Source organism: Anas platyrhynchos, chromosome 21 (assembly GCF_047663525.1).
Source record: "Anas platyrhynchos isolate ZD024472 breed Pekin duck chromosome 21, IASCAAS_PekinDuck_T2T, whole genome shotgun sequence".
NCBI classification, from domain to species: Eukaryota; Metazoa; Chordata; class Aves; order Anseriformes; family Anatidae; genus Anas; species Anas platyrhynchos.
Window position 1 is genome coordinate 14,704,924 of NC_092607.1, and position 21,472 is coordinate 14,726,395.

The window sequence follows — 21,472 nt, forward strand, 5'->3', positions numbered from 1 at the left end:
CCTGAAAAATGTCTAGTGCAAAATCTTAAAGATTCTGTAAAAATAATAAGACTGGTATATAAATAAAACAAGTTAAATCGTAAATAATACTGATACTTGGGGAATAAAAGCCATATTACCTCACCTTCTATCACAGTTAGATTTTATTTCAAATGCAGGAATAGTCTATTTTATTGCTGAATCCAGAGCATCCATCCATTTTGCGGATTGAGCCCTATAAAATTAATAATCTCTAACAAACATACCCTAAGACGCACAGTTATTTATATGCAGAGAATGGTGGCTTATTTACCCAAACATTAGAGTGATCCAAAATGTTCAGCTAAGCAGGAACACAAAATATGATATTATATTATGTAAATGGGTTTGTGATACGCTCTGCTGGATAATAACTTCCAGATGTCTCTGTAGCCAGAGGCTGACGGATATCAAAGGCAGGTTGGCTGGGAGGGGAGACGTGCCAGCTGGCGAGACTGGCTACTGCTAAGTGTAGCGGAAGGTGAAAGCTGGTATTTCTTCACACTCACTGGTTTTATTTGTGCACTAGTGGAAAGTCAGTGGTTCACAGCCTTCTTTTCACTAGTAGACATAGGGTTTGGTATTACAGGGAACCCACACATCCTCTTCTTACTATGTATTTTCTTCAACTTCTTTTGCAAGTGGGAATTGAGCTTAGCCCGAGTTTCCCAAAAATTAAAGGTCTTAAGCCACGGACTGAAGTGGCAGGAACCTAAAGACAGCCACCAGCTACATGGCTATTCCCCCTTGTCTTTTATTACCAGTGCTAAATGCAGGCAAGGAGTCTCTATGAGCTCTCGGTGTCATGGTATAAATGGGCTCCATTGGAGCACCTAACAACCTCACCCGTTTGGAGCAAAGTTTGCTAAATCCATTTGGTGTTCAAGCCTGAAACCCAAGTCCCTAGGGTTGTAGATAAATGTCCTCTTCTGAATGCAGCAGGTTTTATTGCATCGTTAAATGCAATGCTAGACTGAAAAGGCATTGAAAATTACTCCATTAAGATGCCACTGAAGTCACTGGCATGGACTTCAGGAAGGCCCTACACCTTCTGTAAAGCGGCCTTTGAGAAGAAAGATCTTTGCCACATTCCTCACAGATGAGGCTGTGCTACCTTCAACCTCACATTACTTTCTGAGAGCTTGACCTGCCATTTCAGTAAAAGGTTTTGAGTTCACCTCCGTACATCTCAAGTTCATTTTAACTGATAGACACCCTATAAACACAAGAGTTGCAAAGAGAATTAATTCTGCCACAGTGTCCTGCAGTTTATTCTCCGTGTATTAATGACTTCCTGACCAAACACAGGGAGGATGTGCTCTGAGACAGACTCCCTGTCCAACCACTGCTCACAATGAATACTGTAGATGCACTTTTCATAGAAGGAAACATTTTATTAGCAGAAGATGCAATGGCTGCATTTTGATTTAACCTCAGTTGTGATGTCCATATGTGTATGGATGACAAGCCTATTGGAAGAGTCAGTGGGACACCTCAGAGCAGCACGTAGGTGATCCCAGGTTTGCAGGATGTAGGCTTTAAATAATACAGCTAGCACTGAGTGGTTTGCATTGCTTCCTTAGCAAGCTTTAAACAATTCTGCCCTAACAGGAAGACTAAGGCATTAAATCATACCAAATCCAAATCCATAAGAAATTTACATCTCAGCATGGTCTTTTGTCCTGTTGTTTTTCTTCATCCCACACTTTGTAATCATTTTTTCTCTTTGAACTTGAAGATTTTCATCCGTTTTGGTTTAGCTGTATTTCTCTAGCTTATCAATGTCCTGAAGTAATAGACAGGCATAATTACTAAATTATGACAATTTTATATCATAGAATCGTATGCTTGTTTAATTATCTGTATTGCCAAAGACCATGCTCACATGTTCTATGTTTGGTATTTGATCGCGTTGTAACGAATTATAAACGTCACCGTGTCATTTTCAGACTGGAAAGTGGATTTAAATTTCCATTTGGCATGTGTTTCTCTTTCTGCTGTAGAATGAGCTGTGGTATTGCAACTTGGATTTCATTACCCTTGTAGCCTTGCTAAAGGGATATCTCCAACATGATGTAAAACAAATTCAGTTGTTCCAGACATATTAGGTAGTCCTGAACTGTGTTGGTTTGTAGATGCCATTTGAAAACCACTGGAACAGAGCTCGGGAATCATGCTCAATGACAGTCGTCCTGGCTTGTATCTTAAGGAGATGATGTGACTTCATCAGAGCAGAGCATGTGGGCTTTGAACAGAAAATCTGCTTTTCTTGGTTTCTGGTTTTTAGTTTCTGCCTAAAACCAAAGTTTAGATGCCAGAGACCAGGAAAAGCATGCAGTATCTTCTGGACAGATTTCCTGACACGCAAGAAGGACGGTTCTTCTAGCGGTATGTCTGGTGAATTTGATGTTGAGATGACATGGACTACAGCTCATCAGGAAAATTGGGAGCCGTAGATTTGTCTTCCCTGTGCTCATGAATGGATCTGAGATGTGGGAGTTGCTGAAGAGTAGGTTAGGCTGGAGGCATTTCATGAATACTGGCAATGTTGTTTGTTGGTGTAGAGAGGATGGTTTTATGCATAATACAGACATACTTATAAAAATCCAGTTGTGTGAACACAGCCTTCAAGTATAGAATAGAATCATAGAATCATAGAATATCCTAAGTTGGAAGGGACCCTTAAGGATCATCAAGTCCAACTCTTGACACCGCACAGGTCTACCCAAGTTCAGACCATGTGACTAAGTGCACAGTCCAATCTCTTCTTAAATTCAGTCAGGCTCGGTGCAGTGACCACTTCCCTGGGGAGCCTGTTCCAGTGTGCAACCACTCTCTCTGTGAAGAACCCTTTCCTGATGTCCAGCCTAAACTTCCCCTGCCTCAGCTTAACTCCATTCCCGCGGGTCCTGTCGCTGGTGTTAATGGAGAAAAGGTCTCCTGCCTCTCGACACCCCCTTACGAGGAAGTTGTAGACTGCGATGAGGTCTCCCCTCAGCCTCCTCTTCTCCAGGCTGAACAGGCCCAGTGCCCTCAGCCGTTCCTCGTACGTCTTCCCCTCCAGGCCTTTCACCATCTTCGTAGCCCTCCTCTGGACACTCTCCAACAGTTTCATGTCCTTTTTATACTGTGGTGCCCAGAACTGCACACAGTACTCGAGGTGAGGCCGCACCAGCGCAGAGTAGAGCGGGACAATCACCTCCCTCGACCTACTAGCGATGCCGTGCTTGATGCACCCCAGGACACGGTTGGCCCTCCTGGCTGCCAGGGCACACTGCCGGCTCATATTCAACTTGTTGTCTACCACGACCCCCAGATCCCTCTCTTCTAGGCTGCTCTCCAGCGTCTCATCGCCCAGTCTGTACGTGCAGCCAGGGTTTCCCCGTCCCAGGTGCAGGACCCGGCACTTGCTCTTATTGAACTTCATGTGGTTGGCGATCGCCCAGCTCTCCAACCTATCCAGATCCCTCTGCAAGGCCTTTCCACCCTCATTCGAGTCCACAACTCCTCCAAGTTTGGTGTCATCAGCAAACTTGCTCAAAATGCCTTCTATTCCTACATCCAGATCGTTTATAAAAATATTGAAAAGTACCGGCCCTAAAATGGAGCCTTGAGGGACCCCACTGGTGACCGCCCGCCAGCCTGACGCAGCCCCATTCACCATAACCCTTTGGGCCCTGCCCGTTAGCCAATTGCTCACCCATCGTATGATGTTTTTATTTAGCTGTATGCTGGACATTTTGTCCAGTAGGATCCTATGGGAAACCGTGTCAAAAGCCTTGCTGAAGTCCAAAAAAATCACATCAGCTGGTTTCCCTTGGTCTACCATACGGGTGATCTTATCATAAAAGGAAATCAGGTTAGTTAGGCAGGACCTACCCTTCACAAACCCATGCTGGCTGGGACCAATGACTGCTTTGTCCCCCAGGTGCGCCTCAATACGTTCGAGAACCATCTTCTCCATGATTTTACCAGGCACTGACGTGAGACTGACAGGCCTGTAATTGCTAGGGTCTTCTTTCTGACCCTTCTTGAAAATCGGCACAACATTTGCCAGCTTCCAGTCTACCGGGACCTCTCCAGACTCCCAGGATCGTTGAAAAATAATTGAGAGAGGTTCCGCGATGACGTCCGCCAGCTCCTTCAGCACCCGGGGATGAATCCCATCCGGACCCATGGACTTGTAGGGATCCAGGTGGAGTAGCAGATCCCGCACACGTTCAGGGTCGGTTGGGAGTTTGTCATCCCCACCGTCCCGGTCCTCCAGCTCGGGGCACCCTGGGTCCCGAAGCCCATCATCGGCATTGAAGACAGAGGCAAAGAAGGCGTTAAGCGTCTCTGCTTTGCCTATGTCATCGTCTGTGAGAAGACCTTCCCTGTCAAGGAGCGGCCCTATGTATTCTTTAGTTCTTCTTTTTCCATTCACATATCTAAAAAAACCCTTTTTATTTTCTCTCACAGACACAGCCAGCTTCAACTCTAGGTGTGCTTTAGCCACACGAATTTTCTTCCTACAGACACGAGCAGCATCCCTGTATTCTTTCCATGTCACCTGGCCCTCCTTCCAGTAGCGAAACACTCTCTGTTTCCGCCTAATCTCCATAAGAATGTTCCTGGTCAGCCACGACGGCCTCCTGCCCCGCCTGCCTGACTTGCGATATTTAGGAATTGCCTGAATATCACATCAGGGTACAGCTTTAGCTTCTATTCCTGCTCTGGGGATGCAGCTGGGGCATATGGAGGAGGGATGGACAATGCTGTGCTGTAGTAGAACCTCTTGCAGCTGGACACAAGCTCAGTCTCAGCCTGCATCGATGGTGCAGAGCATCTCTTTGGTGCTGCTGCTGTCTGCTCTGATGCTGAACTCAGCACGGTGGGAGCAGACCCTAGCACATAAAATGGTCTTTCTGAGGCTGTGAGTGCAGAGTGAATTGGAGGATATCATAATTCATGTAACCCAATAATTAAGACACTAGGTGGAGTTTTGGGAATTCATGGACTTCTCTCTATCTTGCTGCAAATGCCTGTCATTGTTTCTTCATGCATAACAGGGTGAAAGCACCTCACAAAGGCAACAGGAGAGAAACCACCCTAAAGCAGCAGCATCAGATATGTTTGATTTGATAGCGATAAGGACTGTGGACAGATTGTGTTCTGATGACACTACAAAAGGTAGAGGAATATTTTATCTTTCAAAGATCTCTGCCTGAGATTCTGGAAAGCATATGGCCAGTAAGGCAATGAGAGAAGGAGCAGTTGTTATCTCAGTGAAAACTGTTATTCAGCAAAAACGGAATTTGAAGCTGTATTTTATAATTAATTTAATTTGGTGTCATATTCTGGTTTTGAGTTGAACTTTAGATCCCTGAAAACTCAAAAGTACAGGAGAGTTTTCCGGGGCTTGTGGTTAGTTGTTGCTGTTATTCCAGAGATGCTCTTGGATGTTTCAGTTAGAGATCTGAATAGTTCTGGCATTTGTACTCACCAGACTTTGTTACTGCATTTGTCTCACAGCTTTTAAACAGCAGAAAACATGTACAACGTATTTAAACAACACCAGAGAAATTAAGGTCATGAGAATGCATCGTCAACAAATGAAGATAAAAAAGAACTGTTGTTTAAAAAAAAATTGTTGTTGCAAGATGCTTTTGAAATTCTACATACCAAATTCAGAGTCATGTTGATGATTTATTCTAATGTAGGAAAACATCATCAAGAGTGACAAGCAAGCTAGTCACTGTCTAGTCACCTGCCAGCAAATATTTCATAAAGACTAAAAAGGCTGGTACTGCCTTGCTGAGCTGACACTAATTATTTCAGTATACGCAGAGCTTTGGGATTCATGTTAATTCTCAAGTCTGTCTTTAGTTCAGACTCATTCCACTGTGTAAACTCAGCAGAGCACAAATTATTTGACCATCCTTTCATAATCTGTCCCCACGCTCACTTGCCAATTATATAAACTGATCCAAATACCTGCTCTCAAAGGAATCCCATTTGGGAATCACAAACCAATTAAAAAAAAAAAAGGGGGGGGGGGTGTATATCTACTTTTCTGTAGCTCTTGTCTGGTAGTCCTATTTCATGTTGACATTCATTTCTGAGTATCTTCTTGAGATAACATTGTTTTCATCTGTGTTCAGAAAAGATATCTTTCTGGTGATAAAGCCCCTTTTAGATGAAAACTCTATCGGAAGTCACATATTGCATCCCATAGGAAGAATGAGTTCAACAGTACCTATCAATTTCCTGAATATCCCAAAAAAGTCTCCTGCTGTTGTAGCGTGGTGCTCTTTCTTTGTTCATTACACACTTAAGTGAATATTTTTAGAACAACATCTAAATATTGAGCAGTACTGTAGTGATCTTGCAGCAGCTTAGTGACGATGCTTGTTGAAGGTGTATAAAACAGCATTCAAGCAAACACAAAACACCAGTCACCTCGGTGGCATGAATTAGCATGAGACAGGATTTGAGAAATGTGGCTATGCGCGTGACTGAAAAAGACTGCATTTTGTCTCTTCTGTGAAAACTCTGCTCTGTTCGAACTGGCTCATTTTTAAGGTTTGCAGTAAAAATAGATGCATTTTTGCACAAATGCTTCCAATAGTTGCAGCCAGTAGATGTTCGCACTCCACAGGTAACACCAATCAGGGCCACAATCAAGCTGTGAGAATGGCCTCCTTGCTGCGATGTCCAACTTTCAGCATCCAGAAGGTTCACACAGTTTGGGAACCACCGCTGAGATGCATATACTGTTTAGTTTTCAGGTGACTGCCTGCTTCATTCCACTTCCAGATCAGGAATTGAAATGTGTTAGTGGATGGATTTACATCAAACTATAAACTCCAAAGCCACGAGTCTCACTGAACTCAGTGCCTATAAATAACTGCTTGCAAATGTGTGTGGGATGTTTTAGTTTGCACCTTTGGAGTAAAACTCAAAGTTACTGTAGCTTAAAATTGTAAGAGTCTCCCAAACACCTTTCCTGTTTATTCCTAATGGTGTTCTCAGGTTTGGGGTTTAAGGGTTTACAGAGGGAAAGTGTCTGCTCTTTTAACAATACCCTAAAGGACTAATGACCTTTTCCAAGGCAGCAAGGGATGAGGAGGAAGAGGCAGCGATGGGAGCCAAGTGCAGGTCCCCCACTTGTGGTGCCAGCTACTGGAGTGAGTGGGGCCAAGCATCAGCTACTAGAGCGAGCTGGGGCCTTCTGCCCCCAGCCCCTGGAGTGGGAGCAGTGTGTGCTCCCAAACCAGCTGCTGGGGGGACTGACGTGACTGAAGTGAGCATGGGCTCCACACTGGCAGCCAGAATGGGGCCACAGGCCACAACCCATGTGCCTGGTGCCAGCTGCTGGCCATGCAAATGTCCATATCTTCCCCAAGATGGTGCGCATATATTTTCTAGCAAATCCTAAGCTGGACCAGCTGGTGAATAGCAGGGCATTGGGTCCAGGCTGGGGTATTTGGTGGGCAGGGGGGTCCATGCTGTACATCTGGTGGATGTGTGAATGTGGTGTGCATGAGGGACAAGTGTGAGTGCTGGTGCTGGTGCTGTATGTGTGCAGCAAACTTCAGGCCGGACCAGCTGGGGAGGAGGAGATCTGGGAGGTGGGTAAGGGGACCAGCATCCAGGTAGGGTTTCTGGGCTGACAGAGGGGCTGTGCTGGTGCTTGAGGAATCTGTGAATGTGCTGGAGAAGCTGGAGAACACTGTGTGTGCCTGCACCAGTGAACTTCAGTCCCTACCAGCCAGAGAGCAGGAAGGGGTCTCGGCTGTCTGTGTTTTATGTGAGCCCTGTGTGTAAGTGCTCTCAAAGGTTGCCCTGGTCAAGTCAGTGGCCAGTTGTGTCAGTGACCTTTTTCTCTCTGTGTGTCTGTGTGTCTCTGGGATACGTGCTCAGCTTGGCTACCACCTGAACCTACAAGGGGAATGTAGCAGCCACATCCCCCGACGTGGGCAGAGACCCCAGGGCACCCGGCTGGGCCGCAGCGCCCAACAGGGGTGATGCTGGGCAGCAGTGGCTGGAGGAGGTGGCCATGCTCTTACCACCTCACCTAACATGAGGCATTGAGTTTTGGATAGATTGAATTTTCTGAGTAAAAATAGCTGAAAATTTTAACTTTCAAAGATTTGTATTCCCACTGGATCTTACCTCAAATCGAGAGAATTTGGATTCCAATCTTTCTGATCTCTGAAAGTTTAAATATTTTCTTCTGGTAGTGCAGGTCATATGGAACCATGAAATTGCTTTCAACAAGCTTGTCTTTGTTATTTATCCTTTTCTTTGGACTTTTCAGTAACTCCTGGAATCTTAGAAGGCCACAGAGTATTTAAACATCAGGACTCAGTAACTTCTGAAGGGCCTAGATTTCCAAATCTGCATTTTGTTGATTCTTTGTTCTGTAGAGCAAAATCTTCTAACATTGTACCAGGCTCTTGAAGTCTAAAACATGGTTCCACCATTTCCATTTCTATGCTGCAGGATTTTAATGTGAACAACACCAAAGGTTGCCATGGGCAGAATCAGAAGTTTAAAAAAAAAATCACAAAGAATGACTCAAAAGCATTCCAAATAATGAAAATTTCTTACTGACTGAGATATATTACACTTCCCAGGCTACAAAGAAAAATATGTATTCGGGATTTGTATTCAAAAGCCAGCTCTTATAAAAAGGTCATTTCTCATGAAGTACTAAGAAGTTGAACTAATTCACCTTTGTAGCCGTGGAGCTGACTCTCCCTCTGGTCATGATTTGTTTGGTTTGGCAGGATACATCTGCAGAACCACAGACCACAGGTTGTTGTAACCCTGTTAATGCCAAGGAGCAGGGTAACTTTGTAATGTAAAACCTGAACCCATGACATAGGCATTAAAGGAATTTTCTTCTTTTTTACTGTGTTCTGGTAGGTTGCATTTATTAGAAATTTGCAGAAACGTCTTTACCCCAAAGTGCTGCTAAAGCTCCCTGCAGCTGGTGTAATGAAGACGATATATTCTGGGAGGCATCTTGATTTGAGAGTGACAGCTCCATATATCTGTGAAAATGAAGTGGCAGCAGAGTTGCCAGTAAAGCATATTGTGTCTTTGTGATGCAGAAATATATCATGTTAATAACAATAATTTTCACAGTTACATGTGACCATTTGCACACAGGGAAGCGCTGCTGTTGGGAGAGGTCCTAAGAAGCGAGGAAAAAACTAACTGGGTTTGTTTTCTTGCTTCCTAAACAGCCAAAGGGAAGGAAGAGCATACCCGGGGAGCTGGCACAGCAGCAAAGTGACACCCTCCTCCCATGGCGCCAGCATCAGAGCGCTAATGGCCTCCGGCGGCAAAAGCGAGATTGGGTCATCCCACCGATCAACGTGCCAGAAAATTCGAGAGGCCCCTTTCCGCAGCAGCTGGTTCGGGTAAGGCAAAATAAGAGATGGAAAAAATGGTAATTTTGCCATGGGTCTAGTGAAGTCATAGGTGCAGTCCAAGCTCGTGGCATGGGAAGGCTGATTTGAAGTAGGGGCTCTCTGTTCTTCCTTCCTTGCGCAGGAAAAGTTGCCTTTTGCACACTGCTGAAGCACTGCTTTTCTGAAGTGAATTGTCCCAGTTTTCCCTCCCCCAGCTGAACAGCAGCCTAATCGCCTCCTTCCAGCCAGTCCCCCAGGAGACGCCGGCATTGATGCCAAGATGGCACTTTGCCCGCGCTCTCATCCAGAAAACGGCTGCAGGTGTAAAGCTGGGCTTGGTGACACCCAGCACTGAGGGGGTGCTGCATCCTTCCCTTCCTGCACCGAGTCGCAGTGCAGATGCGTGGCGGGGCTCAAGGAGTTTGGCTGCCTGCCGCCGCAGATGGATCCCTCATCCTCTGCATGTTGCTGGTTTCTTTCTTTACAAGGATGATCACTGAGATCAAGTTTGCCCATGTGGTTTTCTGTGATGGTTTATTGGATGACAGGAAAAGAAAAAGAAGGGGAAAGAAGCCTTGACAGACACATTTGGTTGATATATTATTGCTATTGATAAGTGTTAGCAAAATACAATTACACATTGCTATTCCTCTTACGGGCGCTGGTTGTATTTTTTGGAGCAGTAGAAAGATTGACTGTAAGAAAAGAATTCTCTGGCAGGATGTTTCAGCTCTTCCCTTTGAAGAAAATGGTGACAATTATAAAATTTCAGAACTTATTTTGAGTGACAGTGGTGTGCAGTTGGCATCAGGAACTTCACCTAGTCGTCTTGAAACAGTGCCTGGATTCAAATGAGTTGTTATCATTATCCATTTCACATGAATTAGCTCAAACTGTTATGCACAACCAATGTCTGGGAGCAGCACACAAGGAGCTGGCTGAGTCTTTTAGAAGTCCAAGTGAACTTTGCAGTGACTCTTGTAATGACTGAAGGTACAGGTGCTCATTTCACTGAGTATTAGGTACACTTGAATTGTTGGTGACATTTCTTTGTGTAATTAGGGAGATGTTACAAGGAATAGTAATAACTGGAAAAAAAAAAAAAAAAAAGTACCAGGTGGCAAATGTTTTTGTGTGTGTCCTAGAAAAAGGAGTCTGCCAAGGAGTCACTGTATGTTCTTCAGTGCTGGGTGAGGAGTGACCTGCTAATGTTTTGGCCTAGCAAGTTGGAGAAATGTCTGAAGAGGAAGATTACTGAATGTGTCAAAATATTTCCATAAATCAGATTAATAGTTTAGAATAATTCCTGAATTTCTGTGAAAAATAAGTGGGCTACTTGCAAAATGATCTTATGCCCTGGCCCACTCCCTGCTGATTTCTTTTGGGTTTGACTAGACAGCGAGGACAACTTGACACCACTGTGCCATGGAAAATTTATTGATTTATAAGGACTGAAATCTCTGTGGCAGTTTTTATTCTTACAGTCTGGAGATAAAACATGAGGCCTCGGGAATACAATACACCAGTATTAATGGAAGTGGCAAATGTTAAATTTTATATAGGTACAGGAGAATTTATATTCATCACTTATACTACTGGTAACCTTGGAAAGGTAACCTTGGAAAGACAACCTCACTGTTGGAAACACTGGGCTCCCAGATTGTCAAGAAAATACATTCCATTGTGGTTTTTAAATACAGATGCTAAAGAAAATACTGAAAAAATAAAAATAAAAAATAGGGTAGGAAAGTGAGAATTTTTTTTATAAAGTGCTGCTTTCCTTTTCTCCTGACATGCAGAAAGTATTGTAATGACAGGGAATATCATAGTTTTGTATAAATGGTGTAACTTGATTAAGCATGAGAACCCCTGATGTTTCGGGCTTGGGTCAAGTTTCTGCTCATCTGCAGCAACTGGCCTACTTGCTGGCCCCTGAATATGAAGCTTGGGTGATTCCTAGCAGGAGTTACAGCTTTCTCTGTTAGGCTTTGCTCTTTAATTATCCAGAACAGGACAAATCGACATCTTCAAAGACCAGCACTATCTGGTTATTTCCATCCACATAATCTTCAGATTGCCCTGGAGCATTCTGCTGTCTCCTAGATCTAGGTAACAGTTTTGATCTGATTTCCCATGCTTTTGCTCACTGGGCGCTGAATATTTTTGTGTCCATCTGCTCACAAACTGGAGCTAGAAGTGCACATGTGAAGTTACAGCACAAATCTCATTTGTATGGAAAGAAGTCTGTCACAGTTTTCTCTGCTAGTTTTTATAAAGTGTTCAAACTTAATGCCAGTTCCTGGGCACTGGACTTTTTGTGCTCCAGAGAGCCCTGCTTGTATTTCCATTTTAGAGGTATAACTAATGGAAACCAGTCCTTCCATTATCATATCTTTGGTTCTGCTTACATGGAAGGAAAGGAAGGGATGGCATGAAAAATCTGAATACTAAAAAAAAAAAAAAAAAAAAGGCCTACCAGAGGTACATTTTCATTGTACCACTTGCTGGTTGCGTTTTTATAGGTCAGACTAATTTGAAATGCATAGGCAAATCTTTTTGGTTCCCTCCCACTCCTGCTTCCTATTGTGAAGGTAAAAATTCCATTTTATGGAAGTTGATTAGTTACTTGTCAGTATTTTTAGCAAGGCTGTGCCTGAATGAAGTTTAAATTATAGCAAAGGTGAACGTAGCTTGATGGGAGTCACACACCTCAAAATGCAGCCCTATCTGGTTCAGCTGGGATCAACTGTAATTCTGTGCTCATTAAAGCATTTCATTCTGATAAAATACGTTAAATGAAAAACTTTTAAAAAAATGAAAAAAGGAAGAAGTCACAACATTATTCCTGCCAAAAAAACCCTCTGTTAATTACAGGGTTTTTTCTTTCAAAGGAACATCCGTGTCTGTTCATATGCATCAACCACACTAACTAGAAAATGTGTTTAAGAAAAACAGTATGTAAAAAAAGTAGGAATTTCTGATGAGTTTCAGTGGCTGAAAAAAATCTACCTATAAATACAAATACAAGACCAATTCTTCGGAGATTGTAAATAAACATCTTATGTATAAGGTATAATTTTTTTATTGGTATCAGTGTTTTTCAAATTTTGGTTTTCTGTTCAAGCTGAAGAAAGTTATTAAATTTTATCGGTATATGCATATTTATTTTGCAAACATTTATGAAATTCTTGGTTTTAATTTCCTTGTGCTTCATTTCCACCTTTGTATTAGGAATAATATTTTACACGCTGTGAAATATTTTACTGTAGTGAGGATAATTTCATCACTAATTGTCAGGTACTCTCATTATTAAAACTATGAGGTCCATAAAAAAGCCTATTAAAAATACAAAAACAATATGAAATCCCTATCCTTCCCCAAGCAAATGACTCATGCAGGCACACTGATCAACCAAGATAGCATATTAAATAGTTGCTTCTTTGCAGAGTACCCTCTAGTTTCTCACTGATTCATGCTTTTTAGCTACATGCGTAGCTAATTCTTAATTATCTATTATCTAATCATCTATTAGCTTATCCTGTATTTCATCTTTTTTTTAACTTCAAAAAGTTACCTCAGTTTTGGGTCCAGTCTCTGATTTCCATCAGTCTCTGATGGAAATATTCTGATGGTTTTAGATGCTGAAGTCTTAGCCAGTCTCACTGGGCTGTATGAAAAACATTCATTTAAAAGACAGCAGCTTTTAGTGGTGGCAAGCTTAGATAACAGGCTCTTGTATCAACCACTGCAACTGTATACACCCTTAGGAATGCTCCAAACTTCCAGCTTCATCTCTAGGTTCTTTCTAGAGCTCTTATGAGCTGCCTGTCTCCATCTTGATCTGCAGTGACCCTAATTTTCCCAACTTGCCTGTGTCAAATCTGGAACTGAAACAGGTGAATTTTGCCTGTGAGATCTCTTACAATAAACAACTTGTTTGTTCTCATTACGCTGGCAAGAAAATCCATTGCGGATGACCAAGACGGGATCTCAGTGCCCTTACAAACTGCCTTGATTGCGTGCTACAGGCACAGCATGCTCCCTCATATCTGAACGCTGGTAATCTCAGACACAAGAATACTATAAATAATCTAATGTGTATAACAGGGAATAAGAGGGAAGGATGCATTTTATGTAAATTTAATCAGAAAGTCCTGAAGTGGTTTGGAAAGTTGGCAGAATATAATATACCTGAAGACTCTCGCCTTGCTTCTTAGCAGAGTTGCAATTGATTGGTTGGGTTTCATGCAGCATGATGCATGTTAATGGAGCAGAGAGCTCTTTTCAGCATGCTGGAGAACCCCAAGGTTTTTGTGGATGGGTTTAGCACACGTTAAGCTATATGGTGAAATCAGATATTTAATATGAAAAGACTTGATAACAGAGTCTTGAGCTCTGCAGACTATTTGGGTGCTGTAGCCTGTCCTAATTCAATACATAGTTGTAGTGAGACAGTTCTCCAAAAGTCTAAAATCCCACTGCTGGACGTGCATGTAAGGTATACTGAGAAAATCCCCACTGTCATGGACTGTCAGCCCTCAATACTGCCATTTCCCTTGCTCATCCACAGGTATTTCAGCAAGCACCTTTGTGCTGTTTTTAAATAGTTTTATTGTAGGAAATCCCTCATGCCTCCTCTATCAATGACGTTGCTTACTGCTGTGAAATTGGCAGTTCAGAATCCATTAACTCCCAGCTGCAAGACAGATGGCATCTGTCTGTGGTGAGAGAAGGTTTGTTGAGAAAAGGCCTCGCAAATGCTTCCCCAAGGATGTCAGACCTCACTTCTCCTGAGAGAGACACAGACAGCCTTGATTACAAATAGGCCTAGATCTTCCTTATTCTTTGTGGGAACAGGTGTTTCTTTTGCCTTATTAGCCACAAACAACAACAACAAAAAAATATGATTCTGGCTCTCAGTACATGTCATCTTTGGTACCACTATGAGCATTATCGGCCAAAATTTGAAAATTAGGTGCTTTGGTCTCTATTGCGGCAGCCAGAGAGAGATGAAAAGGAGCAAGCCAAGAAGGTGGAGAGGAGATGGGCCATCATGCACATGGTGTTGCTCTGTAGAGCCACAGATTTCTTTGAAGGATGGTAGATGGCAACAGCCCTTGGCTGTGATTTCGTGACACAAACCAGCTTGAAACCAAACGGAGAAAGATTAGCAGGAAAATGTTTCAATAAGCACGGTCAGGTGTTGCCACAGTCCCAGCTCTGGTATGAACCTGTCCTTTTGGAGTGTGCATTCAAAGCAGGAATCTGCACACTTTGGATGAATGGGGAAAGAAAAATGTACTCTTGACACCTCCATTTGAAATTTTTTTATAAGCAGGCAGTTTAAAGCAGGTTCCTAAATACATACCACACTATATACATTCTTCAAACTACATTCCTTTGTTTGTATTCTTGCTGGCATATGAAGACTGGATGTCACCCTTAACTCTCCCATCATTTCACAGAAATTGCAAGCCAGATCCTGATGTGAATTCAGGCATCTCTGCCAAAGCTGGTGGGGCTACACCAGCGTATTCCATTTGGGAATCTAGGTCGAAGAAAGCAGATGCCCAGTGCTTTATGGGCATTACATGCATGCGCACACACAGCATTATGGATTGAAAAGTGCAGCTACAGCATAAATGCTCCATTTGAAATTCTCTTACAACAGCATTCAAGCCTATACTGTAATTATACATATTGTATTTCCTTGTATTCAGACCCATGGGGAATTTATATTGTCCTTGCTAAAGCCAGAGGGACTGAAGGAAAGCAGTCATTTAATGATTCAGCTGTCTTGGGCTCTATGATTTAATCAATCATATGAAAGAAATTTTTAGATTCTTTGTGTTTAGAGTTCTCTTGTCTGAGCAGAAAATGTTCCCTTTTTGAATTGCTTTAATAGCTGTATTTATGCAGCTGAAAGTTCCTTAAGAAATGAAAGTAAAATCAAATTGCTGAGAATGCCCAGATAATTTATCGCAGAATATTCAATTAGAATATATTAATATTTTAGATTTCCATCATTAATTTAATATTCAGAGATTTAATTTAGTCGTTGAATTGCTGTAGTGCCATGCGTGGGTAGATTGTTAGGCTGAGTGCTTAAAACACCTGCCACAAATGGGTGAATCTCACTTTGATTCCCAAGAGCACAAATGCCTTTCTACTGACATAAGTCTTGCAGTAAAAACTCAGACAGTAAATCTTGCCTGTGCTCTGCATTTTTCCATAATTGCAGAATGGAATAATACAATCTTCTAGCAGAAAGAAATGCAAGAGCCTTATTTATTTATGCATTCAGATCCAGACTGAGGGGGAATTCGGTGCCTTGTGGTTCTGAATATGTTGGTATGTTACTGAAGAATTCTATTTTGCCAGCCCAGTCTTGTTACTTACTCATGGAGAACTGTTGAAAATGAGGTTGGGGTTTTAAGGTGATTGACACTTTGCGGACAAATATCAAGGAACTCCCATTGCCCAATACAGCTTAAAAAACTTCCCCTGAGATTTTGCCATTTACCAAAACGCTTTGGGAAAAGTAATGTAAGCAGGAAAAAGACCCACTAAATCATAAAATAAAACCAAATCCTAAAATGCCATGCAATTTGGAAGTGATAAATTTTCCATGAAATATAGTCCCAATGGCTTTAAAAATAATAATAAAAAAAATAAAAAAAATAAAAGTACAAATTTTTAACCTGAGGTTCTCTAACACCTTTGGCAGCAATGAGACTCTGCTCCCATTCAGATCAGGAAGCATCAGCATAAAATTTCAGAAGCATCAAAATTCATTGATAAAACTTAAGTGAAATCCTAGGATGATACGTTTTTGGTTGATTGTTCAGGTGCCATTGTTACAGGATCAGAGGTTGTGTTTGGTACTTTGTGTCTTAAAACTTACAGCCATGTATATGTGTGGTCACCTAATGGTACAGATCCTGGTCAGATAGGTGCTTACATACATTCCTAAAAAGCAAAGGCAACATGTAACTACTAATATTGAAAGCGTGAAAACTAAGATGTTATGAAGAGTGAAAGACAGTGAAAATTTGGGGTACAGTCAGTGAAACAGAAAGGGTAGCCTGATAACAGACCTTTGGTCTGACCTCACATATGATGTTTTAATCTGTTTTGCAGTCATTCAGAATCTTCACGGTACAGCAGAGAGGGCCACACTAATAGCTATTGGTGACCATAACACCAACTGCTACTTAAAAAAAAAAAAAAAAAAAAAAAAAAAAAAAAACAGTTTATATCTATACAGTCTTTGCTTTTCTATACAGGGGCTGATCTTTTCAACCTGTTTGCATAAGTGAGGGTGGCCTATGTTTCACAAATAAGAAATCAAGTCTGAAAGGGAGAGAGACTTTGTCCAAGATCACAGAGGTATTGTCACAACCATGAGCACCATTCTCCAGGTATCAGCATTTGGTCCAGTCCTTGGGTTATTAGAAAAATCTCATAATGGATTCAGGTTTTACTGACTATTCAGAAATCTTTTCTTGATGGCTATATTCAGTCACTGTATTTCATGTCTGAGTTCAGCTGCAAGGTCTGCACATCTGGTCTGCTAATGTACAGGGATGCAAAGGTGCTTGTCTGCCACCATCCAGGGACTAAGCAGCAGCTCTCTTTCCCTGCTTGCTCTCAGTTGATTACACAACCCCCATTTTGCCATTACCTTTTAGCTCCTGCTCTGAGTTCACCTAGAGAACAGAAAAAGTAGGAAGCACAGAAGGATAAGTACCCCTCGCCTTGAACTGTCGTACCAGCCATACTGCAAAATAGTTCATCAATCACTCCAAAGAGTATTTAGCTGTAATACCCCATTGCACATATTGCAGCATATCATTACATCCCCATCCTCTACAGAAAGTGAAATAACTGTAATAGCCGCTCAGTATGGCTGTCATTATGTGTAGAGGCAAAGGCAGGAAGGCATAGTCTGAGCTAATGTACACAGCTCATGAAAGCTATTGAAAATCTGTAAAGACAGAGGGTACACACAAACAGTGGGTTAATTTGCTAAGAAGATGATTTGGGTTTGCTTATGCCTTTTCCAAAGAATAATAATGATAAAACTAAGACACAAACAAAGGACTTGCAATCTGCCTCTCTGCTTCAATAGTTCATTATTTAACACTCATCACCCGAGTTAGTAATAGGTTACTGTGGGACGAGGCTTCCTTGATGAATTGGAGTCCCAAAGACGTAGTGGGGGCTGTGTGGGTGTGAGTTTGGATTTGCAGAATGATGGTGCAGATGTAACCTTGACAGATAAGCTGTTGCTGAAATTCACTGTTTTAAGCTGGAATAAGATATGAAGAAAAAAAAAAATCCACACTTTTTCTTTCCTTACTATTGCATATGTTCTCACTAGTCTGCACCGCTGAAGAATTAAATTCAGCACCCTGGAATTTAAGATGCCAGCTTTTAAGATTTGAGAGAATTTACTCTTGGGCTAATTTTAAGCTTTCACTGCTGCAGTTAATTGTTTTATTTATAACAGCTGAGATTTTCAGAGATAAAGGTGTCACTGGCTAAATCCTTTCTCAGCTATGTCTAATGCAGACTGATGAGAGGTGTAAGCCATGCCTAGATTGGGGAGCAGTAAAGAGTGGATGTGCAGCAGTTTACCACAGTTTTGTTAAAGTCTTCATCTCTTAGCTATTTCTGTTTTCCATTGCTGTTACCATATTTTTAATAATGACCATATTTTTAATAAGATTCATATTTGCTGCTAATTTCCTTAATTTAAAGGACATTTTCCTCCTAGCCGAACAGTTAGACAACTGAAAAACAAACAAACAAAACCTTGGATTATATTAAGGGAAACATTTTGCCCAAGGCAGTTTGGGTATATGCAGATGGTACTGAACATTTTGGCCAATGTTCAGCAGAGATTTCAAGTACGTGCCTAAATTTGAGCCTTTACATAGTTGCAATGTCTCTTCTGAGTCTATTTAGTGACTGAAAGCTGAGGACACGAGTCGTGCCTTACTGGATTAAGACCAACCATTGAGCGTTATGCAGCAGCAACCTCTTTGGCCATGCCTATAGTTTTCCTGACAGTCCCTATGTTATTCACATTTCTGTTCGCAGACTGCAGGCATACAGAGGCCATGCTTCCAGATGTACACACCCATCCAAGCCTCACATATGCTATGCAAGTATATTCCTTTCTGTCTAGCAGACACCAAGCCAGGAGCCTGCCCTGGAAAGCTATCCAGTAGACCTCAACTTCATACTTTGGGGACTCGGTTTCATATTTTTGGTACTAGTTAAAGAAATACGAATTTCTTTCCCCCCTCCCCCACAAACCACGAGAAACTTGTGCATCCTCTGAAAGCCCCTGCAGTTGCTTCTCAGACTGAGCTCAGCCTTGCAGAGGACAAGGATTGGCTGCAGGTGCAACAGATATAGTCTTCCTCTCAGGGGAGGAATGAGGTGTGCTTGACTACGGCTGACCTAAACAGTGGGTATTCTGCAGAAAAAGCCTCTAGGAAGATCAGGGACTGTTTGTCCTTCATTAAGGATGAGGGAGAGATGCTGGCAAAGAGCTTCAAGGTGAGTAAATGTGCAGAGGGTGTTCAGGGTTCAGCTACAAAAGGCTGGAGGGGAGAGCAAAGTTGCTCTGGCCAAAACTTAAATGTCTCATGTGAAAGAGAGCAAGCTAGCTAATGAGCGGGTAGAAACTGAAAACAAGGCCTTGGCATTATTTAATATTGATGAGGGACTGCTGAGCATGGACCTAGCCTTGCACACCCCTGGTGCCATCCTGCCAGTGACTGATCACATCTTGGGTATGAGACGGTGGGAGCCCCATGTGCGATGGGGCTGTGCTTTGGTGCAGGCTGTGATTCCGGTGAGAGAATGCTTTAGAGCACTTTTCCATAAATGTGTGTAAAGGGTCTTCTCCCTACTCCAGCTCTATGCATGATTTGGGGGATATATACTTTGGATTATATGTAACATCTAGAAGTAAAAGAGAAAGTCACTCAGTATGTTCGGTCTTGCCAAAACAAACCACCAGGGCATGGCCTCCCCCTGCAAAGCTTCACCTGAGTATTTCTGCTTTGGGCATTGGGTTTTGGAGACCAGCACAAAGCTTCAGTGACTTGAGTTATAAACCCACAAAACTGAAAGTTTACACTGGAAACATTAACGGAGCTTTAAATGCTGTAGTGCTGGCAGGCATCACAGAGACAGTTCACCTTCCAGCCATTATTCACTTGCGATCTCTGCTCATTTTAATCAAAATATTAAATGACCTGAGGAGGTGTTTGCACCTGTACTTGGTTTTACAGCCCTGCTGGGCTGTTTTGCAGTTGACTTACTTGATTTGTGCTCCGAGGCTTCGTGAGCTGTAACATTTACTTAAGCAAAGTAGCTAATTTTATTGTCATAAGAAGTGGGGTGGTTTAAGGCAGAAGAAATGCTGGGCAGGCTTGTTGTTTTTGCCTATGAAACAAAAGGCATGAGTGACACTGTGAGAAAGTTGTATATGGGGCCAGTACTTTCCCTGTTGGAGTAATTGGCCACACGTACTCCTCCAGCCCCTCTGTGGGAAGCGGTGAAGCTGCGGCTCACTGCGGTGCCACGCTCAAACAATTCAGGGAAAATGGCCGATCTGCTGTATTTCCAAGCCACTGTTGAAATTGTGGCAGCTAAAAGGCGGTGTTTCTGCACACACTGTAAGCTATTTGGAGTTATTTCAGAAGTAACAGTGCTGGAAGGAAGCGTATTAGGTGAGAGAGGGAAAGGAATTAAGATTAAGGATCCTAACTAAAAAGTGTTGCTGGTTATTCCGCAACTCTCTTTAGGGATTTCAGCTAGTTGGAAAGCAAAAATAAATGTTTGGCCATCTTAACGTTTTCAGTGGTGTGGTCTGTAGTGAAATGATGACACAATTTACTTACCAGTAAATAGCATTCAGCTGCATCTAACAAAAAGAAATTAGAGTGGAAACATCAGACATCATCAGAACATAAATCTTTAACGGAAGATTATAGCTGTTATTTATTATTTGAAAGCAAACAATTGAGAAGCAAGGTGGCAGTTTTCTTTCAGTGATGGGAAATGCACCCTCTATTGTCTCCATGAAAAAAAAAAAAAAAAGAAAAAAGAAAAAGAAATAATGCACCAAAGCTTTCGCATTCAGCTTGATGGCAAAAACACTATTCGTTAGCATCTGTTTTTGCAGGGAAACTCCTGTTAAGAGAGGAATTTAAATATTGGAGGAAGCATTTCCAACAACTGTCTAGGTTTACTGAGTATTTTTCAGACAGCATTATGTTTATGGTACAGATTTTTGTATGCTAAAGGAAAAGGCAATTCAAAATTTATGAAACAGCTGCTGTGCCTTTTGAGCACCTAAGGGACAGAGTGACACAACATATATGTATTTCTGAAGTCATTAAAATACAAAAAAAACTTTCTATTATTCCTTTTGAACCATAACCCACAGTATCTGCAAGTATTAAAATGTTTTCTTATAATTTTTTAATTAGACATGAATACAAAATTTAACATTCAGGTATAACATGCTATTAGGAAATCAGCTCTTTTCTTCTTTCTGTATCCATCCATCCAGTTGTTAAAATGTCCCCCTCCTTTTATTTTTTTTAACCTCTTGTTCCTAATGAGACTTCCTCCTTCTCCCCACGACTCTTTATGTAAGCAACCTTAGCTCTTGATTAATCAGTAATTAGGGAAGGAGTCATACTGATTTCAAGCCTCTAGTATCATACTCTCAAACTGAAACTCAAGACTAAAATCTAAAGGAAAGCTGTAGTGTCAATATTATGCTATGTCTGAGCATATGATGACAAAATCATATCAGAGTCAGACCAGGCAATATCTATTTATACAGGCGTGAATCTAAGCTGCTTAATATGAGGTGTAACATCATTGTAATTCTCTCCCCTAGCTGTTTTCCACACACACTCCCGTTATTGCCTATTTTTGTCATGATCAGCATTCAATATTACAGCTTAAAGTTTACTATGCCCTCTGTCATCGCAACTGACACGTACTGTTTCACTTCA

The 21,472-nt window shown here is 41.9% G+C and overlaps 1 protein-coding gene across 7 annotated transcripts in view; it reads left to right on the forward strand.

Moving 5' to 3' along the window:
• Positions 1 to 21,472, forward strand: part of CDH4 (cadherin 4) — a 670,220-nt gene that overhangs the window by 496,889 nt on the left and 151,859 nt on the right. For all 7 annotated transcript variants that reach the window (XM_038166209.2, XM_038166207.2, XM_038166208.2 and 4 more), the window contains one exon: positions 9,255 to 9,431. In XM_038166209.2, the coding sequence (XP_038022137.1) occupies positions 9,255 to 9,431 (177 nt within the window). The remainder of the gene's footprint in view (positions 1 to 9,254; positions 9,432 to 21,472) is intronic.